General features: G+C 41.7%; 1 protein-coding gene across 1 annotated transcript in view; it reads left to right on the top strand.

Annotated features, from left to right (window-relative positions):
• SERGEF (secretion regulating guanine nucleotide exchange factor) overlaps nucleotides 1-18,026 on the top strand; it is a 153,352-nt gene extending 135,326 nt beyond the window's left edge. The window contains 2 exon segments of the mRNA XM_050711013.1: nucleotides 14,138-14,296; nucleotides 14,299-18,026. Coding sequence (XP_050566970.1) covers nucleotides 14,138-14,296; nucleotides 14,299-14,327 — 188 coding nt within the window. The 3' untranslated portion in view covers nucleotides 14,328-18,026.
• Nucleotides 18,027-24,820: the final 6,794 nt, after the last annotated feature.

Here is a 24,820-nt window from a genome sequence, read left to right as displayed (position 1 = left end):
GCTGGCAGTACAGGCAGCACTCAGAGGCTTAGCCTCCTGGTGTCTGCTTTGTCCTCTGATGGTGTCTGCCGTTTGCTGGGAGGGAAAGTCTCCCTGCGATCCCTTCGGAGCTCAGGAAAGGAGGATTATGCTTTGGCTTTCTGAGGGGTAATTCTCCATCTGTTATAAAAAGGTTTAGAGTCACGGGGCTAAGAGGAGTGAAGCTTTAGAAATGGAAACCGATAGCTGAAAATGAAGGAATTAGTTATGAGTCAGGTTTTTGCTCTACGAGGTACAGGCAACCCTTTTCTCATGGCTTTTCTCGTTTCAAGGAGAAGCTATTGGTCCCCTTGCCATTCCCATCAAGGCTTGCCTTCACTGCTTAAGTCCTGTTAGGACCCTTGCAGATTTCTGACTGGAGAAGCAGCTTTGGACCCCTCCCTGTAGTCAGGCGGAGGCAGAGCTGGTTGCACAAAGATGACGTGGTCGGCCAAGTCATTTCCACAGCCCCGGGGCCTGGATCTTGCCACTGCTGTGGGCCTCGACTTAGGCATGTTACTTTGTGGCTGAAGGGCTGTGGTCAGGAATCTGGTTCGTCAACTGAAATCCTCAAAAGTAGAAGTATGCTTGCAAATGAATACCAAGTCGTCATCCTTTAGTTGTTCTCTAGAGAGCCAAAGAATTTCTCGGTAGCAAAAGCATCCAAAAAATATCTCTTGCAGAGAGCAAGAAATATTTTCGCTTGCAAAAGCATCAGGAGCTTTCTAAACATCACTCCCATCCCCCCAAAAAGCCAACAATGAAATCAAGTGGTGTAGGAACTATGGACTAATTAATTAGAAGGATCTCCTATGCAATTTGTGAAAAGCTTAGTCTTTCATGTTGGAAAGGTAATCAGCAGCCTTTCAGCAAGACACGTTGGCTACCTTAGAAGGCGTTGAAAATCAGAGCTGCTGAAATTAATGGCACCATATTTCAACACAGTGATGTAAAGGCAGTTCTAAATAATCAAGTGCTACTACTTAGATGTAAAAGTCATTCCTGTTTCCTAAGAAGTTACTGAAGTGTAATGCTTTACCTCCATATTTATAGGCATGCTTATGCAGAAATCAGGAACAAACTCAATCTGTCAGGCAGCTGAATCAACTTTTGAAGTCCGCTTTAAATTTAATCATACACAAATTAACTGCCTTTGAATCAAGCCTTTGCTGCTTTCTTTTTCCTTTAGTGTTTTATTTGAACGAGCTAGATACCAGAGATGCAGTAAAACTATAAAGATAGAGCCTGGTGTTTACTGAAGTGGCACTTAATGCAGTACTGGTCGTCATACTAGAAGGTTTTAATGGACAACAGCATTCTGAGTTGTCTATGTACTGTACGTGACGTTTTGGAAGAGTAGGATACATCTGAATTCTCAAAATTGCATAAACATTTTGGGCGTCCTTGAAATGTCAATGGGTTCTTTTCTTTTCTTTTTTTTTTTTTTTTGCATTAAAAGTGTCTGATTTTCAGAAAGCTCAGTAGGGTAAGCTTTGTCTGTTTTAACTTAAACTTAGTCTGACCTAGTCCAATACATAGGCTATGAAGAGATAGAGATAGGGAACGAGGCTTTTTTTGACTTGAAATTTGCCTTGGATGAGGTGAACCACACTACAGAAGTGCCTCTTGAGCATGAGGTGAGGTAGGTGCCTAGGTAAAGGGTTGGGTACGTGCATACATATGTACATGTGTAAGCAGATGCACCACTAGGTCTTCTGGAGTTAGGCGAGCTGAATCCCACTCCCAGAAACTGAGGCGCTCCAAATCAACCATGAGCATCTACGGAGAGAGGTGTGCAGCCAAAAAATTGTTGCACTGTGCATTGCTGCCAACACGAGGTCCAAAAGCATGAACCCCGCTGGGAAGAGCTCTGCAGGAGAGAGCCAGGCCTGAGGCGGGCATTGTTGGCTGCGAGGAGGGCATGGGCACAACCTCCTTCGGTCTCCGTTTCAAAGTTCTGTCACTTCACTGTTGAAAACGTGGTTTTGCAGTTTGGATTTAACTCTCAGTGGCAGCAAGTGAGATGCTGGCTGCTACCTGCGTGTGCCTTTGTAGATATTAGATAAGTGTATCCTCTGTTTGCTTATGCAAAGTATTTATATATATATATATATATATATGCATCCTGTAGGATACATGTCTGCAAGTGTATATATGGACCCGCCGGTTGTGCTGTAATTCTTCCTACTTGCTTTTTTGGGTGGTAAATTGTTAGATTCAGTGGTTGGCTAAAATAAAAATACCTTGGCCTGGTTGGTTATCCTTTTTAAAAAAGATCATGGTTCTTTGTTTTAAATAAATTTCAGAAGTTATATGGAGAGCTGTAAAATGCTGACACACACAAAAAAAAAAAGAGGTGGGTTCTTATTTGGGATTTAGGGTAGCATTTTTAAGTGTTTAAATGATTTGGGAATGAGTCACTTCTGTTAAAGACTTCTGCAAAGTTGATCTGACACATGAAAATGTAAGCTCTTGCTTCTCCTATCCCTGAGTAGACTTAGGCAGCCTGTGGAGTTAAGAGAAATGGCATCTTGGTTTATCCATGAATAGACAGGTCTGTTAATAAGTGACCTTGAAGGTTAAAGGTATCTTGGCTGTACTGCATGAGAAATGCTTTCATTATTGGAATGCAGCAGGTTTAAAGTTATCACAAGACATTTGAAGCAGAGTCAGAAAAAATTAGTTACTTCATGAGACAGATCAACATTGTCTGACCTTGTTGTTTTCCTATTTGGTTGTTCTGTTTTCCAGTGTTTTAAAGAAAAAAATCAGCTTCCCACATAGTCACACTGAAGGTTAGGGAGAACTACTTTATGCAGTGTTCATTTGTTCGTGTGTTTTATACCTATCTATATATAGTGCATGCTTATCCTGCCTGACTTTTATTACTGCAAACTGAGGCTTGCTATTTCACCAAAAGTTTGGTCTGATTTGGTTTTAGTCTTTTAGACTATTTTCTCAGTAATATTCATCATGACTTAAAGTTTTTCATGCTATTACTGTTTCTTTGGGAATAATGATAAATATTTGTTGTGGTGCCAAATATGGCCTTAAATTTTAACTATTTTTTCAGTGTCATTTTTGGTTTAATTTACTGCCCATATAGCTGAGCCTGCTCTGTGATTAGCCTAGTGCCGACCATAGGGGAAGACGGAAGAAGTTGGTTTTCTGCATGGCCTCAGGAAAGAAGAGTGAGGCCAGTGCATGAAGATGCTGTATTTCCAGTGTTTCCACTTCCTCCAAAGAGAGGAGAACAAAGCTCTTGGATTGTTTATTTGGTCAAATGTAGAGTTTACTTTTTTGTTGTTCTGAAGAATATTTTGTTATCCCAGATTTCTGGCGGGGATAGTTCTTCCAAAATGGTGCCAGCTAGTCCTGACTCCAGCTAGTTTCCTCTTCACCCTGAGGTTATGCAGAGGCTCAGATGGGATAGCGCCAAACAGTGTCTGAGGGACGCAGCTTGCGCTCTCTGTTCTGGTCCTCTGACCTTCTGGAGCTGGCATGGAGCCTCTGAATCCCTCTGCCCATCAGCTGTCCTTCCTGTCACCTTGCCAAAGCCATTTTGTTTTCTAACCTCAGATCCCTGCACCTGATGAATGAATGTTGTTTTGACTATGGCGCTTTTGCCAGGGTCCAGAAAAATGTGATGAAACTTTCAGAAAGCATCTCTCCAGTGTTAACGGCAGGAGGTTTTCATCTCAGGACACTCTTTTCTGCACTTGCTGTCTTCCAAAGACTGACTCAATACGTTCCCTCTGCTCAAGGAGCAGCTCCCAGTTCAGAATCTGTGTGTCTCTTACAGTGATGGAGGCAAAGTAAGGAGGTGTCCCCAAAACATGCCTTGAACCATCTGCAGGAGAGAGATGTTGTTTGCCTTTCTGAACCATGACAACCCAAGTGGTGCTACTTGTATGCGGCATCCCAGATTGTGCTGGTGTTTCTTTCCTGTCTTGCTCACTTCTAGGGAAAGCTAGGCAGGAGTGGTATGAAGAGGAGACATACGGACTTTGGAGTCGCAGTGAAGGCTGAAGGCAGTGCTGCAAGGAGAAATGTGGAGAAGCCCTGCTGCAGCAAATTTGCTCCCCATCTAGGTGGCCCCAGTTCACGAGAGGTGTGTTTACACACCCTGTGTGTTCTGGTCTAGCTCAGGGCTAGACTCTCTTTAGCCCTGTGTGTTGCTTTGAAATGCTTTTTTGCCAACTCAGAATTGAAGCTCAACTTTTGAATAAAAATTTTTTTTTACAATAGGAATAATTAGTTTTAAGTTATATAATGCAGTGGATAAAAGTAAAGGGAATTACAATGAGATTTATCCATGCAGAATATAAAAAGGTGAAAGTTGGTAAGCTGTGCTTTACATCTTGCCCAAAATCTCTGTTCTGCATCAGAAAAACAAGTATGTCAAAATCGGTGTTCATGTAATTAAACCAGTCTTTGCTTTTAAACAGGTGTTGATGGTAGAACTCTTCCTTGGCTTCATATCAGCAAGTGATTCCTCTAGACTTCACTCAGCAGTTGCATATGGTTTTGAACTGATGTTTGGAGAAACAGATCCAATCCTACCCTCTGGGCACTTCTGTTTTTGAAGCTGTCTGCTTTGATTCTCCTCCTGAATGTTTAATTCTTAGGTTTGGTACAGCGCTTATTTTTTTCTACCATACCTGACATAGCCTATTCTCCCACTATTTTTACATCCAGTATTGTCCATTTGCTTAGTTTTTACAGAATGCTTACTTAAATATCAGGTACTGCTTTAAAAGTATGGCTTTAAAAAACAGAGGTTGTATTCCTAGAGTTCTGGTCTTCCTGGCTATTGGTTACCTGGGAAAGGAAAGAGAATTTGTGTCTCCTCTGATAAACATCATCTGTCTCATTAATCTGCATCATTTGCTTGACTGAATGTTGTGGCTGAAGTCTCCAGTCTTATGATAATTTTTAAGAGATGGGAAGAGCTAGAATGGTTGGGTTCTGCTTTACTGTAGACCCCCAAAACCCTTTCTGAAATCAGAGAAATGGCTAAACCATGTAGATGGGATTGAGGCTGTAGTTTGTGGTAGTGTTGCTTTGCATTTTTTTCAACAAATTTTTTTCTTCAGTATTCAGCTACTGTTTTACTTGCAATTGAAAGTTAACACAAGGTCAGCTCTGCCGAGCCAATTTCAGGTAAAAACCTTGCGTTTCATCTGCCACTTTGAACAAACATGACTTGCTTCTGGTACACACACTTGAAGTAAATCTCTTTAAGGTCAGTGAAGTCTGAATTATGGGATTTTTTTTTAACTCGCTTTCATCTTCTTTCATAGCTCAGTCAAGTCACTCTGTTTCCTTCTTTGAAAGGGATGCTATTAGTTCACAGAACTGTGCTGCGTGAGGGGAATGATGGTTTTGAGCTCCAGCACTGCTAACATGGGGATGTTACTAAGTCATTTACTTTTTGCTCTCTCTATAGGTGCTCAAATGACCCAGCCATTGTGGTGTCTGAGTAGATCCTGAGTTATCCTGTTTAGGCCCCCAACACAGTGACTAGTTTAAGAATCCCTATAAGAATAGGCGCAAAAACCGAGACAGACAAGGCACATGGTCCATAGGGGTTTTATTAGATGTGCACTTGCACTACAGTACAGTGTGGTATAGGCACATTTGAACCAGATACAAGTAGGCTAAATCAAGAACAACAGTTGCAGCATGGAGGAAATGTAATCTGAAAATCCTGCCCAGAAAGGGGGGTAAATCAGTTCATCCTGAATTCCCTTTTTCTCTAGCTATGTTATAGCTTGCATCGAGCTTGTATTTTAAAGCTCTTTTGTACACACATATTTCAGTGGTGTCACTGTTAAAACTGCAAAGTGACTCTTGCAGGGGAACCGGGATCTGAGATGCTGTGCTATGCTAACATTACAGCTTGAAACTTCATCAAAGTAAGGCATACTAATAACTTCACTGCTGAGTTGCAACTACTGTCTGTTAGGAGACAGGATTTGTGGAGCTCTGAGAAAATCTGCTGGTTCAATCAATAAGAAAGCAACTGAGCAACTCAGTGAACACTTGTTTTCTTGTCTTTTCTCTTTGCATTTCTAATGCTTTAGCTAATGACCTGGACTTCACCTCAGATTACTTGTTAAGCATGGAAAAAAAGCCCTCACTTGTTCAGTATCAACAAGCAGATTTATAAAATTTCACTCAACAGCAGCGTGCGTTCATACCACATATCTTGAAACTTGACCAAAATGCAGCCTTGCAACTGATGAAGAAAAGTGAAAGGGGAAACATTCAAACTAAAGCCCATTTAAGCATAAAGCTATTTTACAGAAGATATCCATATGGAAGGAGCAAGCATTTCACTTCTTGGTTCTGAGTTACAGATAATTGTGTTCTGCAGGAAAGAACATCTTCAGAAACAAATCCCAGAACAAAACACTCGCTTTTGCTCAGTGGAAACAGCCCTTCAGGGGAAGAGAATAGCAGTCAGACAAGCAGAAATTGTAGGTAAACGTGACCATATCGAATATCTGTTTACCTTTTATTGTATCATAAGTATTTTTTTATAAGCTGCCAAGGACTGACAGCCATATATAGCCTGGTATACCTTATCACCTTAAAACTGTATACTTGTAAATAGACCAGTGTATGGTATAAAGAGTTGCTTTATAAAACCCATTAAGTGCCAAAGCATTTCCAAAATATTCTTTTCCTACTTAGCTGTTCTTTCTTGAGGAGAGGATTCCTGAGAGATCCCAGTGTGATCTCGTTTCTGATTTCAACCAACAAAGTAGAAGGAAGCACCATTTTACCTGCATGCTGCTGCCTATCTTGCCGTCTGTAACTTCTGCTGCTCTGCGATTTCCTTAGCGTGCGCGGTAAGCTACGTGTAGCTGTAATGCAGTCGGAGGAGTTGCCCATTCTCGCATCTGCGTCCATCTCTGCACTCATCTGTTGCTTTTCCTAGTGGTGTGTTGAAGATTAACATACAAGACCCAGAATTAAAGGCAATGTTCTAGGTCAGAATGAATTGAAGCTGTCCCCTCCTTTTCTTGGTATAATCATTTATTTCAGCTGAAAGTGTGTGTAAGTTTGACACAGTAATGCTTTATACCCAGAATACATGGGTGCAAACAGCCGTGGCTCCGAATGGTCTCAAGGGACATCTAAATGACTCTCACCCCCTCCTAGGTGTGCTTTGGAATATTGCTTTGGCCATTTTACTTGCCACGGACAACCTCTTACTAAGCACTTAGTAAAAGGTATTTTCCATATATTCTCCTTCATGTCATGCAGAAATGGTCACAGGACTTCTGTCCCTGTCTCTGCAACGAGACCATGACTGTCTAGTTGTGGTCACACAGAGAGCACTGACACATTTTGTGCCTGTCATTTTGAGAGGCAGGGGTGTAAGCTGTGCAAATGAGTGTCGCTTTCTGCCATGCCTGATACTCTGTTGAAGCAGGTTAACATTCAGAGCCTTAAGACAAATTTCTCCACTGACAAATTTGTCAGGTGTTCTTGTCCTGTATTTCAGAAAGCAAAATTTCAAGATTTTCTTGTCTTCTACAGGTGTAAAAAGCAAGCATCTTTAATGCTTATTCCTCTCTGCACTGCAGCTGCTTCATGTATGATATAATCCTCACGTATCGTCAGTGGTCCGGCTACGTTCAGTCTTGCACAAAGTCGTGAGCCCATGTTTTGTTCAGTGCTGAGCTGAAGGTGCTTTCCTGCTGGGAGGAATTGAAACGTTTGAGTAACACCAAAAGGAAAACCCTGTGCAGCACCCATGAGCCTTAGTCATAAGAAGTACCATTGGTGTTTGCCTGTGAAAGCAGAAATGTGAACAGTTAATACTTGCAATAGACTTCTCTCCTTGCTGCCTACATGCAGCCAAGCAAACCTCTCCCTCTTACAGAACTTAAGTTTTGCCACAAAATCTGTGAGGGTGTGGCAGCCCAAGGAACCTGTAGTTATAAGGATGTTGCTTTTAAATCCTAGAGTATGGTTTTGTGTATTTCTGCAGGTTTTTCTCTTCAAAATGGCAACGTATAACTGAGAAAGAAAAAATAAAATCTATCATGAACTAGCACTGAATAACCTAAACTGTGGCTTGTCTGAAAGAATGTGGAATGATTCTTTTAAATCGCTGCGTGTTAATTTGTGGGGTGAGCCATTCAGCTCCTGCTTTGACTTGCCCTGTGAGAGTAGAATGAAATCTCCACTCATATTTGATATTAGATGACAAGATGGCACTACCTCTAGTGAATGGGCTGCAATATTTGTCTGGTTCTTACAACACTGCGTAGGAAAATGTACCACATTCCTGTAAGAATACGAATGCTTTTTTTGGTAAGTGCTGTTCCTACCATACCTTTCCCTATTTCTCTGCAGGGCTAGTTTCTTTCTCTTTCCTTCCGTTACTGTACACTGTGGTCCTTCCCCACATACCATTTTCAGGCTATGTCAGATGTGCTACGCTGCCCTTCATGGCATGCTCAGAAACATGATAAAACATCATAAACATGATTCCCACTTTGTAACTCTCAGCTATTTCTGTGCTCTGAAAATGAGGATGGAAAAGGCAGGTTATGCTCTGTACTGCTCTTGCTTGTTTGCTGTTCATGGGATAGAGACTGATATTGAAGGAGAAACAAGAAATTGGGCTTTCCCAAGTGAAATTAATTTCCAAGTAGATGTGTGGCCTTACTGCTCTGTTTTATGGTACTCCACGTCGCAGTGTGGCTCCCTAAGCTGCACTGAGGCATCTTACATGCTCAAGCTGATTTTCTGATTCTTCCCAGTAGTCAGCTGTATATTGTAGTGAGAGGTTTTGTCGGCTGGCCTCTAGGCCCTGACCCAGTGTGAAGGCCCTGCTCTATTACACATGTACAAGTACAGGCAGAGGGAAGGTCCTAGTAACACGGCAGTGCTTCTGCTGTAAAAAAAAAATAATTAATGCAAGGTGTTAGTTTAGGGCACCAAGCCAGAGAAGTCCCTGTCGTGCTGGCTTCATACAGTTGTTGGGAGGAGCTGTTGGAAGGCCACAGGCAGTCATCCTCCTTTAGGTACCAGGAGGAAAACCAGGCACGGGACCAGGAGGCAGCTGATACTGGGCTAAAAGCCCTGCTAGTGTGGGGAGGGGAGGGGAAGGGAAGGAAAGGAGTGAGTGGTGCTGTGGGGCCAGTGTCTGGGGAGAGCTGGTCGTGCTGCCCAGCTGGGGTGAGGACCAGGTGGTGGCTGGAGGCTGGCTTTGAACTCTCAGTGAGTCTGTAGCACTGTGACTTCGTACTTGCTATCACAAAACGTATGTTCCTTATCTGCACATTGAGCTAGCACTGCAGTGCCTGTGGTTTTTTTCTAAGGCATTGTGAGGTTAGATGTGTGGCTCTGAAGGCTGTGGGCCTGGGCAGCTTCGGCAGCAGCTGGATGGGCTGCCTGAGTGCAAGGCAGCTTGCTCCATGGAAACGTGGCCGTCAATGTGGCTCCATGATAAAGCTGGCTCTGCACAAGTCTCTGTTTTCTACTTCTGCCGCTCAGTAGCGTATACTGTCTTGGGATCGTGTCTTGTATTCCACTTACCAAAGGTAGCTTTTAGATTAAGCAGAATGTTTTGACTGTCCTTTCAGTTACTAACATGTTTCCATGCTTTTGTATGGAAAGAATTGGTATTAACTCCGTCTCTTACATTGTAAAATTGCAAGTTGTTTCCACTGATGACAGAATTGTTGCTAACAAAAATGCAAAAGTAATATATATTTCTTTCCTTTTATTTTATACGGTACCATCACTTGCCAGGTGTTCTGAAAACATAGGAAGACTTGTGTTTTACAATCTTTGTGGGCAGATATAGTCTAAACCTTTTGCATATTGTTATGTTATGCCTTGTAAGGCTTGAAGTGTTTTCAAATAGCCAAAAGGCGGTGGCTGAGACACCTGAATTTTGTTCCAGGTTCTGCCCTGATTCTGTTTCAAGTTGACTTGCTCTGAGCAAATTGCCAGTCTCTTGATGACTGTAACTTTATCTATAACCATCTGAAGAGTAGCACTAATTTAAAATTAAAAGAATAATAATATTGAGGTGTTTGGAGTATTACTAAGAGCACAAAGCCTATGCAATAGAGCTGGACTAAAATGCTTTAATGAATCCTTAATATGCAAAGCTGTCTGCTGAATAGCTTGTCTTCAAGATACTTGGGTTGCCTTCAAAGCCAGCTTCCGTCTGTATGTGTGTGGTTGGGAGAATAGGAGTAGAAGGAAGAGATGAGCTTTTAAAGATTTCAGTGATTAGTCTGCAGGGCACAATGGTTTAGAAGCAGATTGCAGCCCGAAACTAGGCTGCAGCGATGTTTGGAGCTTCCTTGTTTCCACGATGTTTTCCTTGCTGTACTTTCAGACCGATCGCAAGGATGAGACTTGTCATAACCTATCTTCAGCTGTTTAATAACGATATACCTGGGCTAAGACAATCGCTTGGTCTCCCCCTATAGTCAACATCATGAGATAAATTTGATGTTGATGCCAGTGTTTAGATGAGATGAATTGACTCTTGGAGAGAAGTAGATGCCGCCATTGACTGTTGAAGTCCTGAGGGTAACTGTAGCTAAGTTGCTTGCCTGTTAGGTGGCTGAAGTCGTGCAGTGAATCTCACCCAAAGCATCTCATTCGCCAACATTAGTTCATTCTTATCTGAAGAACAGAGTACGCAGCAGTGAGGAGCAACTGCAAGACCCCTGCTTCCCCAGAACCCCCTCCTCTCTCCAATATGCAGCAGCTTTACTTTACCAGACGTACTTTTCTCCAGTTTGATCAAGTTATGGATTGCGGCTGTCACTGTAGTTACCTTGAGAAAAGCCTAGGTAATGCCTGTGTCCAGAGGGAAGGCAGTAACCCTTTCTTGGTTTTGTGACCCAAACTGGCAAATTAATTAAGGGCTTTTCTGCTCCCACTTCGTGTGTATTTCTTGTTCAGGGGAAAAGCCTGTTTAGTCTCACTGCAGACTGTCATTAGTGTGAAAGTGAATTCAAGTTGGAATTTCCTTGGGTTTATACCAGGCTGCCATGTTAGTTGTGAGGTTTTATTTGTACTTTGAGTATTTAGGTTTTAAGAGGGAAAAGGTGAATGCAATGTGTTAGGCCGTTTCATTTACCCTGCTGACACAGAGCAGCTTGCTCTTTCCCTCCCTACCCCACCGCATGCACAAATCATCTGGTTTGAGATTATGCTACAGTGCTTGTTTTAAATCCCTTAGAATTAATGTTTAGGCGTATTAATACACATCATTCTTATGGTCTTTCATCCTTGAAAGGTTTGGCACAGACATAAAAATTGAATTTTCCCCTGAAAACATGAAGAGCTGTTCAGGTTGCGTTGTGATTTTTATCAGTATATAAACTGTGAATAGAAACGATCGAAAATGCTTTAACTCTTGGTTAGTCCTGAAAGCGGTCAGGCAGTTGGACTGGATGGTCTCTTCTTTTGGCCAGAGGCTAGTCATTAGTTCCTTAGCGAAGGCCTTTCCTTAACTCATTTTTTTCCCATGCCCTGCCAGCCGCACTGCCCAGCCCTCCTGCAAGTCCCAGTGATGACGGTGCAAAAAACAGACTCTGCGTCTTTTCCACCGGTTCTCTTTTCTCTGACAGAAATCAAGCTCCTGCCCTTTTTGTGCACAAACCTCGCTCAAAATGTACTGCAGGCAGGTGTGGTATTGCACACCTGTTCTGGCCACAGTAACTCTCTGCCTTTTAGCTTTCTAGACATAGGACTTGTTGTTGAGAATCATGACTGGGACCTGCTGTTCTGCATCGGTCAGCTGCCCATCAGACCTCCGGATTTCTGCCTGGCACTCCGTATGCATGTGGCCTTTTGCCTAAGGCTATTTGTGAACCCAAAGTACTTTGTATGTATAGGTTTTTGTCTGCTTTACCTCGGCCCATTTCAGTAAACATGAAACTCACTGGAGCCACGTACAAAAATCTGTTTGCTGGCCTTTTAACATGCTTGGAGAACTGTGGGCTGGAAAAGACTTGGTGTTTATTTTAGGGCAGGTATTCTTGTATGCGGGTTTCCTAGCTTGTGAATTTTTCTGTGAGTTTTTTTCAGAAGGTGTTTAACTAGGTCTACTTATTACTTGGAGAGGCATTAATATGTCGTTGAGCAGTTTGTGGTTCAAGGTGAACAAAAACTTTCTCATTTCCTCTCTCTTGTCCTGATGGGCTAGGATGAAAATAAAATAAATAAATCCTTCAGTCAGATGTAGTGAATCCCCATACAAACACATCAGCTCATTGCATTTGGTCATTGTACTAATTGCTAAGGGCCTGGCTACAAAAAGCTTGCCATAGTCGTCTCATTAACATAAGAGCATGCTGTATTTCCTTTTCATTAAACTTGGAGGTTTTTCCATTTGAAGTAGGCTTACTCTGCAGGATCCACGTATTAACATATTAACAACTGCGCAAAAGAATGTCTTTTCTTAGGTGCAGATGGTTTTTTGTTGTTGAATTTTTCCCTGAATAATTGTTCCGTGATGCGTCTTGAGTCTCTTGGCTTGTGATATCTTTTTCTTGCTTGTTAATATTGACAAAAATATTCTTACCTGGAGCCTTACCAAAAAAAAAGAAAAATCTCTTAACCTCTTAGATATTCCATTCAGTGATCTCGAAAGGGGGTACATCACCCATTTTTGGCGTGTTGCCGCAACATGCTTATGTACATGGGTGTGATGTGCTGGGCTGTTAGCGTTGCGTATGCATCATGCCCCAGGGCACCAGGACCAGCTGTAAAAGTGGGCTTGGCCAGAGGCAAATGCATTGCGCAGGCCTTGCTTGTATATAGTATCGCTCTTATTATTATTTTCCCTTCCTTTTCTGTCCTGAGAATTTGTCTTTATCTCAACACATCAGCTTCACCTCTTTGTCTTGATTCTCTCCCTATCCACCTGGGCAGGAGCGAGCCAAGGGCTGCGTGGTGCTTAGCTGTCTGCCGGGTTAAACCACACAAAAGCTCATTTTAGTAATGTTTACACCTAATTATAGAAGAAGAGAACTTTAACATAGTAATATATAAAGAAAACGGATGAGAATGAAATGTACTGAGTTTGCAGGAGAGAGAGATGATCCTGCTATCTTTGGAATAATCGGTTTCTGAATTAGAATTATGATTGGGGTTGGATTGGTGAATGTCGGCTTTTTTCTTCTCATTGTTTGTACTCTGGAGTGGTGCCTCATGCTGTTTAATACCTGCTGCGTTTCAAAAATAACAGTGGCATCAGAAACATGATTCTGTTGCAGGGTGGCTTTCTTTTTCATTACAGAAATTCACAGGCGCAGTTTGCGACAGCGAAATAAAGACAGGAAAATAGGGAAGAAATATCTCTTGTTCAGAATAAGGTGGGGGGGTGTTATGTATCTCTTCTTATGCCAGCAATTTATAGAACAGGATTTACATATTCTGCTTTAAGAAAGAGTACTGTAGGGTAATAATAACACACGGATCATGATTTGGGATGTAAAAGTAGATTTTACAAAAATAAATGACAGTGAAGGAAAATAAGGATAATAAAAGCAGTGAAATAATGCCGAAGCAAGCGGAAGAGGTGTGATGATTAAGAGTAAGGCATGCTGGAGATCTGTATTTAAAGGAAAAAAAATAGGTTTCATTCCTACTTCTTTGAAAGCAGGAATGAGCTTTGTTTGGCAGCCTGGCAGCTCTGTGTGTTCCCCAGTCCTACAGACTGTGCTGCATGAACTGATTAAAATGTCCCTAGGCTTAGTTTGTGCTACTTAGTTTTGCTTACTGAGGTGAACCTGAAAGACGAGGATCCCACATCGTTTCAGGAAAGGTTTAAAGTGCTGAGACCTTTCTGTGGGCTATGTGTAAATACAGAACAAGATATTTGCTGAGCACTTTTCAGATGTCTTTATTATTTTAACCTCTCATGTTGTTAACGATATGAAACAAGGTAGGCAATAGCTCATTCTGTTTTTTTTAAGTTTTCAAGAGAACCTGAATGTTTTTCCCCCCTTAGAAGAATTTATTAGAACCTCATTAGAATATGACTTGACCAATCTGCTTCACAAACTAGTTGACGCTGTTGTGTTTGCTGCCTTTATTCAGTGTTTTGCATCCTCTCTTTCAGGTGACTCTTGCTTCTCCTGGGGATGGAACGAACACGGGATGTGTGGTGATGGCACAGAAGCAAACGTCCAGGTTCCGAAGCCAGTCAAAGCTCTCGGTTTTGCAAAACAGATCTTAATTGGATGTGGGGCAGGACACTCCATGGCTCTTTGTCAAACTTCATGTTAGAAGCGGCACACCAGAAATCATAGCATCATGGATGTGGATGGACATCTTTGTATTGCAGAGCTCAACGTTGCTGCGGGAAGATTGCCTGTGATCAACACAGCAGCTGGAAAGTGCCGAAGTTTGTTCTGAAACTAAAAGGAACAAGTATGCATATAGAAGAGTATTAGAAAAAATTGAACAATTATTTTTTTAAATTATTTCATGGGTTCTTTACGTAGGTACTGACTTTCTTATCTGCAGGTAGAGTGACAAACATTTTGTCTTGATGCAATATAATTGAAGAAAGAATGAATTCCTGTTCTTTTGAGAAGTCTGTGAGGAGGAAGCTGACTGTCTAATCACTTATCATTAGTGTAAAAATCCAGCTGGAGGAAGCAGTGTGAGAAGGTGGAGACATAAGGCCACTTCTGGCCTTTTATTATTTTATCTGCATGTTATGATGAGCATATGTTGCACCTGCCAGCTTCTGCTGGAGTTGTGAGATCCCGGCATCTTAGAAAATCCAGTTTGCATCACAGAGAAGTGCCAGTGAACATAAGTAGATGTGTACACACATTTTAAACAGAAGATCAGAATTTAAAAAAAAAAAAAAAAAAGAAAAAGATAATCTAGAAAGTAGCCTGGCAAAAGGAGAAAATGAGGCCCTTCTGAAACAAGCTGTAGTTGATTAAACTGTGAAAGGAGCAGTGTTTCTGAGGAATTATCGTCTGTGCCAGACATCAATTTATTATAGGTTTGCAGGGATGCAGATCCACATGAATTATTATTGAATTGCAAACCAAACCTAAAGTTTCTGAAGCTACTGCTTAGGGAAGAAAATCTTCTAAGAGCTCTTGGAAACAACAGGAGAGTTCTTGTCGAAGAGCATAAGTCAGTTGTAGCTGTTGAGGACAGTTTGATCCAAGATAGCTCATATGTTTCTAGCTGCATTTGAATAGGAAGACTTCAATCTAAAAACAAAGTTTTTACAAGTTCTCCAGCTTATAAGAGCAATGTCAGGTTGGTTCTCGCATCTGCTTGGCAGCCCAGCTGAGTTACTAGTCAGAGCATGCCCACAGGAGTAGTTCCAGGTGAGCGTTTGGCGGAGAACGTAGGTCCAGCACTGGTTTTGGTGGGAGAAATGGAGACGTGCAAATTGCCTTCCGATATCATTAACTGCCTTTGAAGCTATTTATAAAACCGTTTTTCATACGTACGGTGGATGCCATTAAAGGGCTGTTAGAAAATAGGACAGGAAAACTTTCTAATAATATAACAGTCAACTCATGAGGGGGAGGGAATTAAGGTCATAGTATGAGCTGTGTGGTTTTCTCTCCTAGGTTTGCAGTAGTTGTAGTTCGTAGGTAATTTTCAGATGTGTTTTCTCTTTCTATTCAATGGAGAAGAAATTCGTAGTATGAAGCTGCTTATAAAAGCATTACAGATACTGGAAGAAACTGTAAGGATAGTAGAACGGGCCTTCTGCAAAAAGTGTGAAATTGAGTCTTCTGTTGTTTTTTTAATCTGTGTTGATTGTGGTTCTTCATGGTAATATACTGTTCCAGGCTACCTCTGACATGTTTCACTTATCTGACTAAGCTGCTGTTCACTGACTCCTCAATACTATTTTCTGCATACAGCATCCTTTCTGATACATGCGCTGACCACTTTCTCATGCCTTTTTCTCATTCCTTTTTTGCAATTCTATCTGAGGGTTCTACTTCTGTTTTCCTGAGATCTGTGTGCTGATAAATATTATCTTGTTTCAGTAGTCATACCCTCTGAATGATTTTGCTCCTTGATTAATGACAGCTAGTATGTGACCCATAGGACCTGGGGTTATGGTGGTGAGCGTGCTTTGGTTGTGTATGCTGTTGCTGCAGTTCCATCCAGAGGAATCCAGCAAATTATATAGCAAATAAATGTGACTTCTTTATTTGAATTGTTGTTCACTTTTTCACATCTGTAACATAAACATGCCTTTGGAAATGTGAAGAATGATTTGGGGTTTTAAAGAATGAGAGTCCTTTGGTTTGTTTCTGGTCCTGTTCTTGAGTTTCATATTGCCTGTATTCTTTATCATTTGAAAGGGGGGGAACTGCTTTTTTTTTTTCCCCTTCTTTGTCTTGCCTATATAGATTGAAAACATTGGGAAGTAATAACTTGTCTTGAGAGCTTGAATTACTACATGCTTTGCAGTTGGTCAGGACCTCTAGATACTGCTATAGTATGAAGAGTGAATAATAATTCATTGTAGGTGGTACATGGTTGAATGTAAAAACAAAACCACCACCACAACAACAGCAAAAACCACACCGAGTTGTTGCTCATTCACTCGGAAATGAATGCCCTGTTCTGTATGTCAGTATGCTTTGTTTACAGAATAAAACGTTGTACAAAATGAACTGAGGCTTTCTGCTCTAAGGAGGGGAGCACACAGTGAAAAGCTCTCAATCAAGCGAAGAAACCCTCTGCATTGCTGGCGTCCAGAGCTTAGTGAGTGTTGCTTGTAGGTGTCCTGATGGAGAAGGTCAGTCTCTGCAAGGCAAAATGCAGAGCCAGCATGCTATGCTAATGCTTCTGCAGTGCAAAGACCGACTTTTTTATGCGTGTCATCGGTTCTGAACAAAGAAAGCCTTTTACGTAAGCAAGATGCATTCAGAAGCAAATAAACTGACAAGGTTTGTAACGTATATGTAACATAGAACAAGGTAAGCAAGTGTCTGTGCAGCCATTTCTGCCTCCCCTTCGGTTTTCTGAAAACAGGCAAACCTGCCAGTGAGCCGACATGCATGGGGGACAGGAGGAGGGAAGGTGGATTTACTATGGAAGCTTTGCTGGAGAACAAGTTAGACTGTTAACCCTCAGACCACTGATCTTTCAGGCTCTGGGGGAGAAGGAAGCAGTTGTAAATACGTCTCTTGTTTGAAGTCATAGGAGATGCGCAGTTGTTACTCATAGAACCACCAAGACGCTTGTGGGCCATTTTAAAGAATGCTGGGAGTAGGAAAGTGTTCTTTTCCAGAAGTTTCTCTTTCTTGAAGTGAGAGAGGGGGTTAAGAGAATCGTAGTAGACAGGATGCTGACTAATGAATACCTCGATTATTCTATTAAAAATAGATGTTGCTTAATGTCTTTCCTTACTACTGTGCAAATAAAGTCTTAAAGGTCTTAAAACAAGAAGTCTTGGGGCCCCTCACAGAGGATGGTTCCTGACAAAAATAGGGAACCTGACTCAAGAACCGGCTGAGACCGACCCTGTGGTTTGGACAAGAGACAAGGAGCAGCTGAGTCTGCACAAAGGCAGGAGGTCAGCTAGTGATGATGAAGAAGAGTTATCAGCCTTCATCCCCACAACCCCGGTGACCACCACCAGGAGATATGGAAATGACTTCTTGGAAGTAATTTTAATATGAAGTGGGGATAGGTCATGCGTATGTATAGGCGCATTGTGAAACTTCATGCATATGTAACTCTTTACTGCATATAACCAAGGCAAGTTGCTGCGTTGGGGTGCACACGACTTCGGTGGGACTACCCCCCCGTGCTGCCCAGCGCTGAATAAACATACCTACTTTACAATCTTACTGATTGTGGAGTCCGTTTTCTGCACGTCAGAAGGATTGGTTTAGGCCACGTGTAAGTCACTTATGTTATTTGACTTGGTGTAGTTCCATGATTGAGTTGTTGCTTTACTGCTTGGAATTCTGGACCCTGCATTTGAGTAGCTGAAGAAATTGTGTGTGAAGAAAAGTGTGCTTATTTGAGAGAAAGATACAGTCCTGTCTCTCTTCTCGTTTGCCCATTCATCGCTTCTTATCTAACGCTGGCTTCCCTTCCCTGTCTGCATGTTGTCAGTCCTATTGGTGACTAGTTCTTGAAATCTGCAGCTGCCACAAAGGTTGCTTATGTGTGAGCAATGGGAGGTTTTGCTCAGCTACGTGCCTGAGCATCGGGAAGTAGAGGGGCAGGGAGAATATGCTTCAGTTTTGCTTTATGTGACATTTTTGGTGTCAGAAGACTTAAAGATGGGGATGGAAGGCAGACCAAGGAGGTAAGTTTGAATGTACAGGAGAAAGGTGACCGTGGAAAGACATTCAAATGAGTGGCAGCACAAAGCCTGATGTAGTCAGCTGAAACAGGGAAGGAGCGTGGAGCGGGTGGGGAGATTCAAAACACAGGCCCTGAAGACTGAATAATCACACGGGGATAGCAGCGTTCCGTTCTGCTGGTACCACGCGAGGGAGATGAGGGACAAGCTGCTATTGTTCTCCCTCTCCAATTGTTCATTAATAACATGAATTATTGACCTGCACTGGGTTTTCTTTCTCATTCATGGCACATCTTGAAATTTTCAGTTCTCTTCAGCTGGAACAGCAACATCTCTGTTCTCACCTTCCAGTCTCAGAAATCTGTAGCTCAACCCTGTGACCTAGTCCAGCACTTAATCAAATCCTTTCTACTTTTCCATTACATTCTGTGAACTCTGAGTCAGCCCTTTACTTGACTTATGCAAGATGTAAGTCATTTTGAGACTTGCACTTCCTTTTCCCTCATTAGAAATCAAGATGATGGCAGATCTTTGTCGCTAAAATTGTGGTCATGTTTTCACCAAAAAGTCCTCTTGGTTCTCTCAGCAATTTGTGTATTTATTATGGCATATGACAAGCCTTATGCATTTTCTTTTAACTAGATATTTTCTTAAAACAAACAAAAAAAAAGAAAACAACAACAACAACAAAAAACTTCAGATTTTTTACCCAGTGTTTGAGTTGTCCTAGTGGTATTCACTACCAGCTTATAGTTAAGAGCAGCTGAAAAGTCGGAAAAGGGAAGAAAAATACTTAAGACAAAAATATCAGACTTGCTTCCCAAAGGCTAGAAATGGAGGCACTCTGTGGTAAATCATCTCATGCGGCTTTGATTGCACTTAAAAATGTGCTCAGTAGAAAATGGACTTAAACCAATTTGTTGAAAACTGTAGCTTGCACAAAAAATAATTGGAGGCTTGAACTCTTGACGTATCAACATCTTATTTTATTTGCAAAAAATGAGGAAGTACATCCTTTGTTCTTTTTCTAATAGCTTTTGTGTTGTTCTTAATTCCTGATAAATGCTGACATCTTGTTCCGGGATACAGTGATGATTTAATAGTCCTGACTTAAAACGGATCAGTTGTATGGAAATGGCCCAAAAAAGTAACTGTAAAGGGAGGTGTGTTTTCCATATGCACTTCTCAAGTTGGAGAAACTGCATGTGTAAAGCTGCTGCTGTTGCTTTGTAACCCATTTAGAGTCAGATCTTGAAGGGACTGAAGTAAGGGATGTTTCCAGTTGTTTGTGCGTGTTATTCACAGGTTCACCTATCAGTTGTCTCCGCATTCACCAGTTTTTAAAGCAGGGGCAGTTTTTACTCAGTAATGCCTCTCTGCAGCCTGGAAAGAGGATATGTAACTGAAAATACTCAGCAATTAAATGGTCTCTGTGTATTTGAATCATGACCTGGATGAACTTTGTGCTGTATTGTGGGAGAGTGAGGAAGCATACATTTGCAGAGAATTGGGAGAGCACATTTTTCAGCTTGATTGGAAGTAAGAGCAACGAAGTAATTCTTCCTGAATAAAAGCTGGCCATGGAGATGAGAAAACTCAGGTGACATTTATTTTGCTAAACTTCCTCAGGCATTTTTATTTTGTGACATGCCGGATTTCAGTTCATTTTCAGACAAGCCTTTACAGAATGGACAAGCCTAAGTTAAATTCCTTTGTTGGCAAGCCTTTCAATTAATTTTAATCTTTCTCCTATGTTTCCAGACTGTTTTGTCTATGGACCACCTTGTTACTCATATGCAATGCAGTCTGTATGACTACAGCACTCCCTGATCATCATCATCTTTTAAGTGTATGTGAACACATTGCTATAAGACTGTATCTTTACATTTTTAAAAAAATATTCAGAAGCAGGGCCAAGAATTGGGAGATTTTTCATGTTCTGACTTCTTTTTTCTGCAAATGACAAATGAGTTTAGCTTTTGTTTTGTTTTTACTGATTTCAATGCATGAAGATGTACCTAAATTAGGGCAGCAGAGGAGTTGCCAATCAGTAATGAAGATGCTCTGTCATTTTAACTGTGTGGGTGCTTAATCATTTTTCCATAATAAAGCTCTGCTTTAAAGTACAAAAGAAAAGGAATTCCTGTAAGGGTACTGTGTTCTGCAGACAAGGAGACATGGCATCTCTTACATAACGGAGAGACGCTTTCCTCTGCTGGTGCCTTGATTCTGAGTATGTCGATCGTAACAACTGCTCCTACCTAAATACTGCTTCTCATCTTTTGACCTTAGAACACTTTAAAAAGGGGATAATGTCACAGAAACAGGAGGTGAGGCACAAAAAATAGACATGTCCTAACCAAGGTCATCCACCATGTATACAGCAGAGCCAAGAATAAAATTCCCCATCCTCTGAGTCCCAGGCCAGGGCTCTGTGTTTTACGCCACTGGTCCTCGACAGTGTTAAGTAAGCCTCACTGCTGTTACTTCCCTCTCTTGGTGCTTTCCTCATCCTCCCCGCTGCCCCGGTGGCTGTTAACTCTTATACCCCCACCCTGCTGCCTCCTCAGCCTGCCCTCTGGCCTCACCCTGCACCCCTCTCATCACCCAGCTTTCTCACTACTGCTGTGGTTTCCCCGGCCCCCACCTGCACTGCCAGCACCACTGCAGAGCACGACACCTGCTAGCTGGCTTGCTGGGCCTAGGGCCATGGCTCCCACTCGTGGTGCTGCAACACGCTGCCGGCAGCCGAAGCTACTCAGGTCTGGGCACTACATGGGTCCCTCCGCGATGCCCCTGCTAACCCAACGGCACTACTCTGCCTTTTGCTGACTGAGGAACCTCAAAGGTGCGCTCCGTGGGCAGTAGAGAAGCTGATGAAAGCCTATGAGTGCCTGTTTTTAACAGTCAGTTCCTGGAGGTGTTTGGACCTATGTACAAATAGAGTTTTTTGAATGCTTGGGTGAATGCAGAGGGTTGAAAACCTGGCCTTGTCAGCCTGAGCCAGGGAGCGCGTGATCCACAGGGGTGGATCAGGGTGCTTAGTTTTGAAACATTTGCTTTGAGAGATAAGCAAAGCAAGTCAAGAGATGCCGTTCTGGATGTATTTTTGTACCTGAAGTTTAATTTGAATTCAAATACTGCTCTTGATCACAAATAAGCATTTATATTCCCGTTAGAGAGAGAAATGTTGCACCTACAGTCCTAGATGAATGCAGAGGCTTTGGGGCTTCTGAACAGACGGGTATTTTACGCCCAAGCTCAAATATATGAGCGACTTAAAAATAACCTGCATAATTGAAGCACATTTGCATGAAGTGAAGTTAGCTTGTGTGAGCCAAAGTTGCTTCCAGGATATATATGGAAAGCAGAGTGGTAGGCTGCTGTGTTTTGAACCTACAAAGAGGATATGCAGAGTGGCAGACTAATAGCTGCGCTTGGTTTTGCTTCAGGATCTTCATAAGTGGCTGGGCGCTCGGTTACCTTGCGAACGTCCTTGCCTTAGCCCTGCTTGCTCTCCTCTGCATTTCAGACTGCTCGTTTGTCCCAGCAGCCATTTGTTTCGGTGATGTATTTTCTTCTTGGCTCTGAAACTTTAAGGAGAAAGAAGGCAATTTATATGAAAAATCACTTTATCCAGATTAATGACTGCTGCACTTGACTGTTATCACAGTGGTATTAGCTCGATTCTTTGCTGGAAAGAACAGAAAACGCTTCTCAGGTCCTTGCTGTCCGAAATGGCACTCATGGAGACAGCTTCGCACACAGAGAGGCCTGGCAGAAGACGGGTACCTTGGTGCAGCCAGAGCGCACAGCTGTACGTGTGGAAGGTGTACCTGGGGTGTGCTGTCAAGGTTAGCAAGCCAAACAACACTTAAGAACAGCCCAGCAAACCTTCATTATGCAAAGCAGCTGGGATGCTGCGTTATATTTCTCATAGGGTTCAGTGTCAGGGTTTGGTGCAGCAGCTCCTCCTGAAGCTCTCCATTTGTCAGCGCTGCCTCTGTCGTGCGACGGGGAACTGTGGGGTCAGATGGACCTTAATCTGCAGAGCATCTCCTCAAGAGCAGTGGATGGGAAGCACTGTTCTGCTTCTGAAGGGTTTATAGAAGTCACCTGAAGACACAATTACCTCGAATCAGGAAAAGCTGAGGAGCACCGGAATGAAAATGGGGCTGGTAGATGTGGTAGTGCAAAAAGTAGAACAGAATGACAATTGCCTTAGGCCATGTGTACCCAACCTGTTAATTATAGCGAAAGCTCATATATATGCAAAGCACTGCAGAAGGGGAAGACCTATGTGGGATTTACAAGGCTGAATCATTAGTGTTCCTTATTATGGTAATGGGGAATTTGAGCAGCCTTCACACTGGGCTCCTGAGTTACAGTGTTAAATAAAAAATGTGGCAAAGCTACTTGGGGATTCTTAATATGCTAAAAGAGGAAAAGTTGTTCAGTAGACAACTTTTGGATCCTAGATTAACCTGGATCGTGCCTCAGGAGGTAAGAAATTGCCCATTTATTGTCTGAGAATAACAGTGTAGAGACAGAGGGAGTAAACTAGTTCTCAGGAGAAAGGATAGTCAACTGACATACAAATCAAGTACATACTGCTAGATCAAGGACTACAAAGGAGCTTCCTAATTATGCTCAAGTTTATATCATCAGCCTTTCTCCTGTTTGTAAAACACAGCTTGAGGTCTTCCTTCCTCGATTTCCTTTTTGAGTAGTTTTAGGAAGACAAGGTCCATCTGCAGTTGGTTTTTGTTTTTGTTTTGTTTTTGTTGTAGCTGTGTGTAATTTGGCACTTACCAGAGCCATAAGTGGTTCTTCTTTGTGGTGTTGTTGGTTTGTTTGTTTTAATCTCTACTTCCTCCAGACCTTAGGGATGCTATTCTATTACATTTTCTTCCTCATCAGCAGTCCCAGATGCCATAGCTTTTGTTTAGAAGGTTGCCAGCTCTTTTAAAGTGCTTCATGTGAGGATAAAGGTGTATCCTTCCTTATAGAAAGTACTTCACCAAAATGCTGTTGACACATAGTTCATAGCTGTCATTTCTAGGTTCTAAAATGAATTTGTCCTGTTGTGTTTCTTGGTTCTTACTGCTGCATGTTTCATGTGGCAAATAAAATACGACTCAAACACCTGGATTTCTTTCAGGGTTTTGTATCAGGAGGCTCAGTGGCTCAGTGAAGAACAAGTGAAGGACGGGGCCCAAAGAAGTAAGAAAAACTGAATTCATTTAATCAGCTAAAAAGACAAACTTTTATTGTTGTTGAGGAGGGAAAAGGAAGATATCTAGATAATTATAGGGTTTTTAAATCTTCCCTGTTAAAATTACTAATGGTGTGAATTCTTCAGACATCGGTTGTATCAAGTGTTTGCAGGCTTCATTTATTATCTACTAACCCAAATTAGCATTGTAGAACCAAAGCAATACCAAGCTCTTCTCCTACGTTTCTGTTGAGAACACTGTATTTATTCAAGATTTTAGAAGCAAGTCTCTGGAAACCCCTGATCGCTTCAGAAAAGGATTCCCCTTTACACTATACAGCAGGCACTGAAACCATGATACAAAATTTATTTCATGCTAGAATTGTTTTGCATAACATTGTGCATGCATTTTACTCAGTACTAAATTGCATACAATGCTGTTGTCTTGTTTCTTAAACTTTGAGACAATTTATCCTCGAGTATCTTCCTGATTTTGTACTATAAGTCCCAGTTTTAAAATAACACCTTTTTTGTTTAAAATTCATACTGATTACTTAATATGAACAATTTATGAAGGGTCTTTACGTTGGATCTATACATCAATAAAATACAACATAACCAGAGCTGGAAAATTAAATCTAGACCAGCTGTTACTGTCAGGTCCGAAGGAAGGTCCCATGTGTCACAAGCATGCCAACAAAAACAGACAGGAAAAAGTTTCTTATTTTTATACACTTCTAGTTGGATTAAAAGTTCTTGATTTCCATGTCGGTGTGATGAACTGTGAAGGCGTGGTCAATATGACCGATGACTGCCTGATTGCACTTTTTAAAACCATTACTCTGTATCTTGTATACAAAAAGAAGCGATCCATAGCAAAGAAATGTACAGTTTTATGTTTTACATTTTTAGCTACAACAATGTATGTAAAAGTAAAGAGCTTTGAAAGAAAATATATAACTTTGCTTTTTTCTCCTTAATCATACATTTGCAGTGTTTCTTGTTTTTTATTTTTTTTCTATTTTTGTCTTCATGCAATTCATGCTATGGAACAAAAAAATAGATTTAAAAAAAAAAGATCTTCTACAGTTTTGTTACATTTTGGCCGTAGAAAAAGCCTGCATCTCTAGTACAACTCCAGAACCATGAAGAATCATCCGTAAAACCTGCATGGAGCGAGTTAACTTTGTCCAAATGAGAAGGTCTTCTATGCCTGCACAGTTCCACACAGATGTTTATTAGCCATCAATGTTCATCTCCATCTCGCCTTG

This window comes from Cygnus atratus, chromosome 5 (genome assembly GCF_013377495.2).
Source record: "Cygnus atratus isolate AKBS03 ecotype Queensland, Australia chromosome 5, CAtr_DNAZoo_HiC_assembly, whole genome shotgun sequence".
NCBI classification, from domain to species: Eukaryota; Metazoa; Chordata; class Aves; order Anseriformes; family Anatidae; genus Cygnus; species Cygnus atratus.
This window is presented reverse-complemented; position numbering and strand designations above follow the sequence as displayed.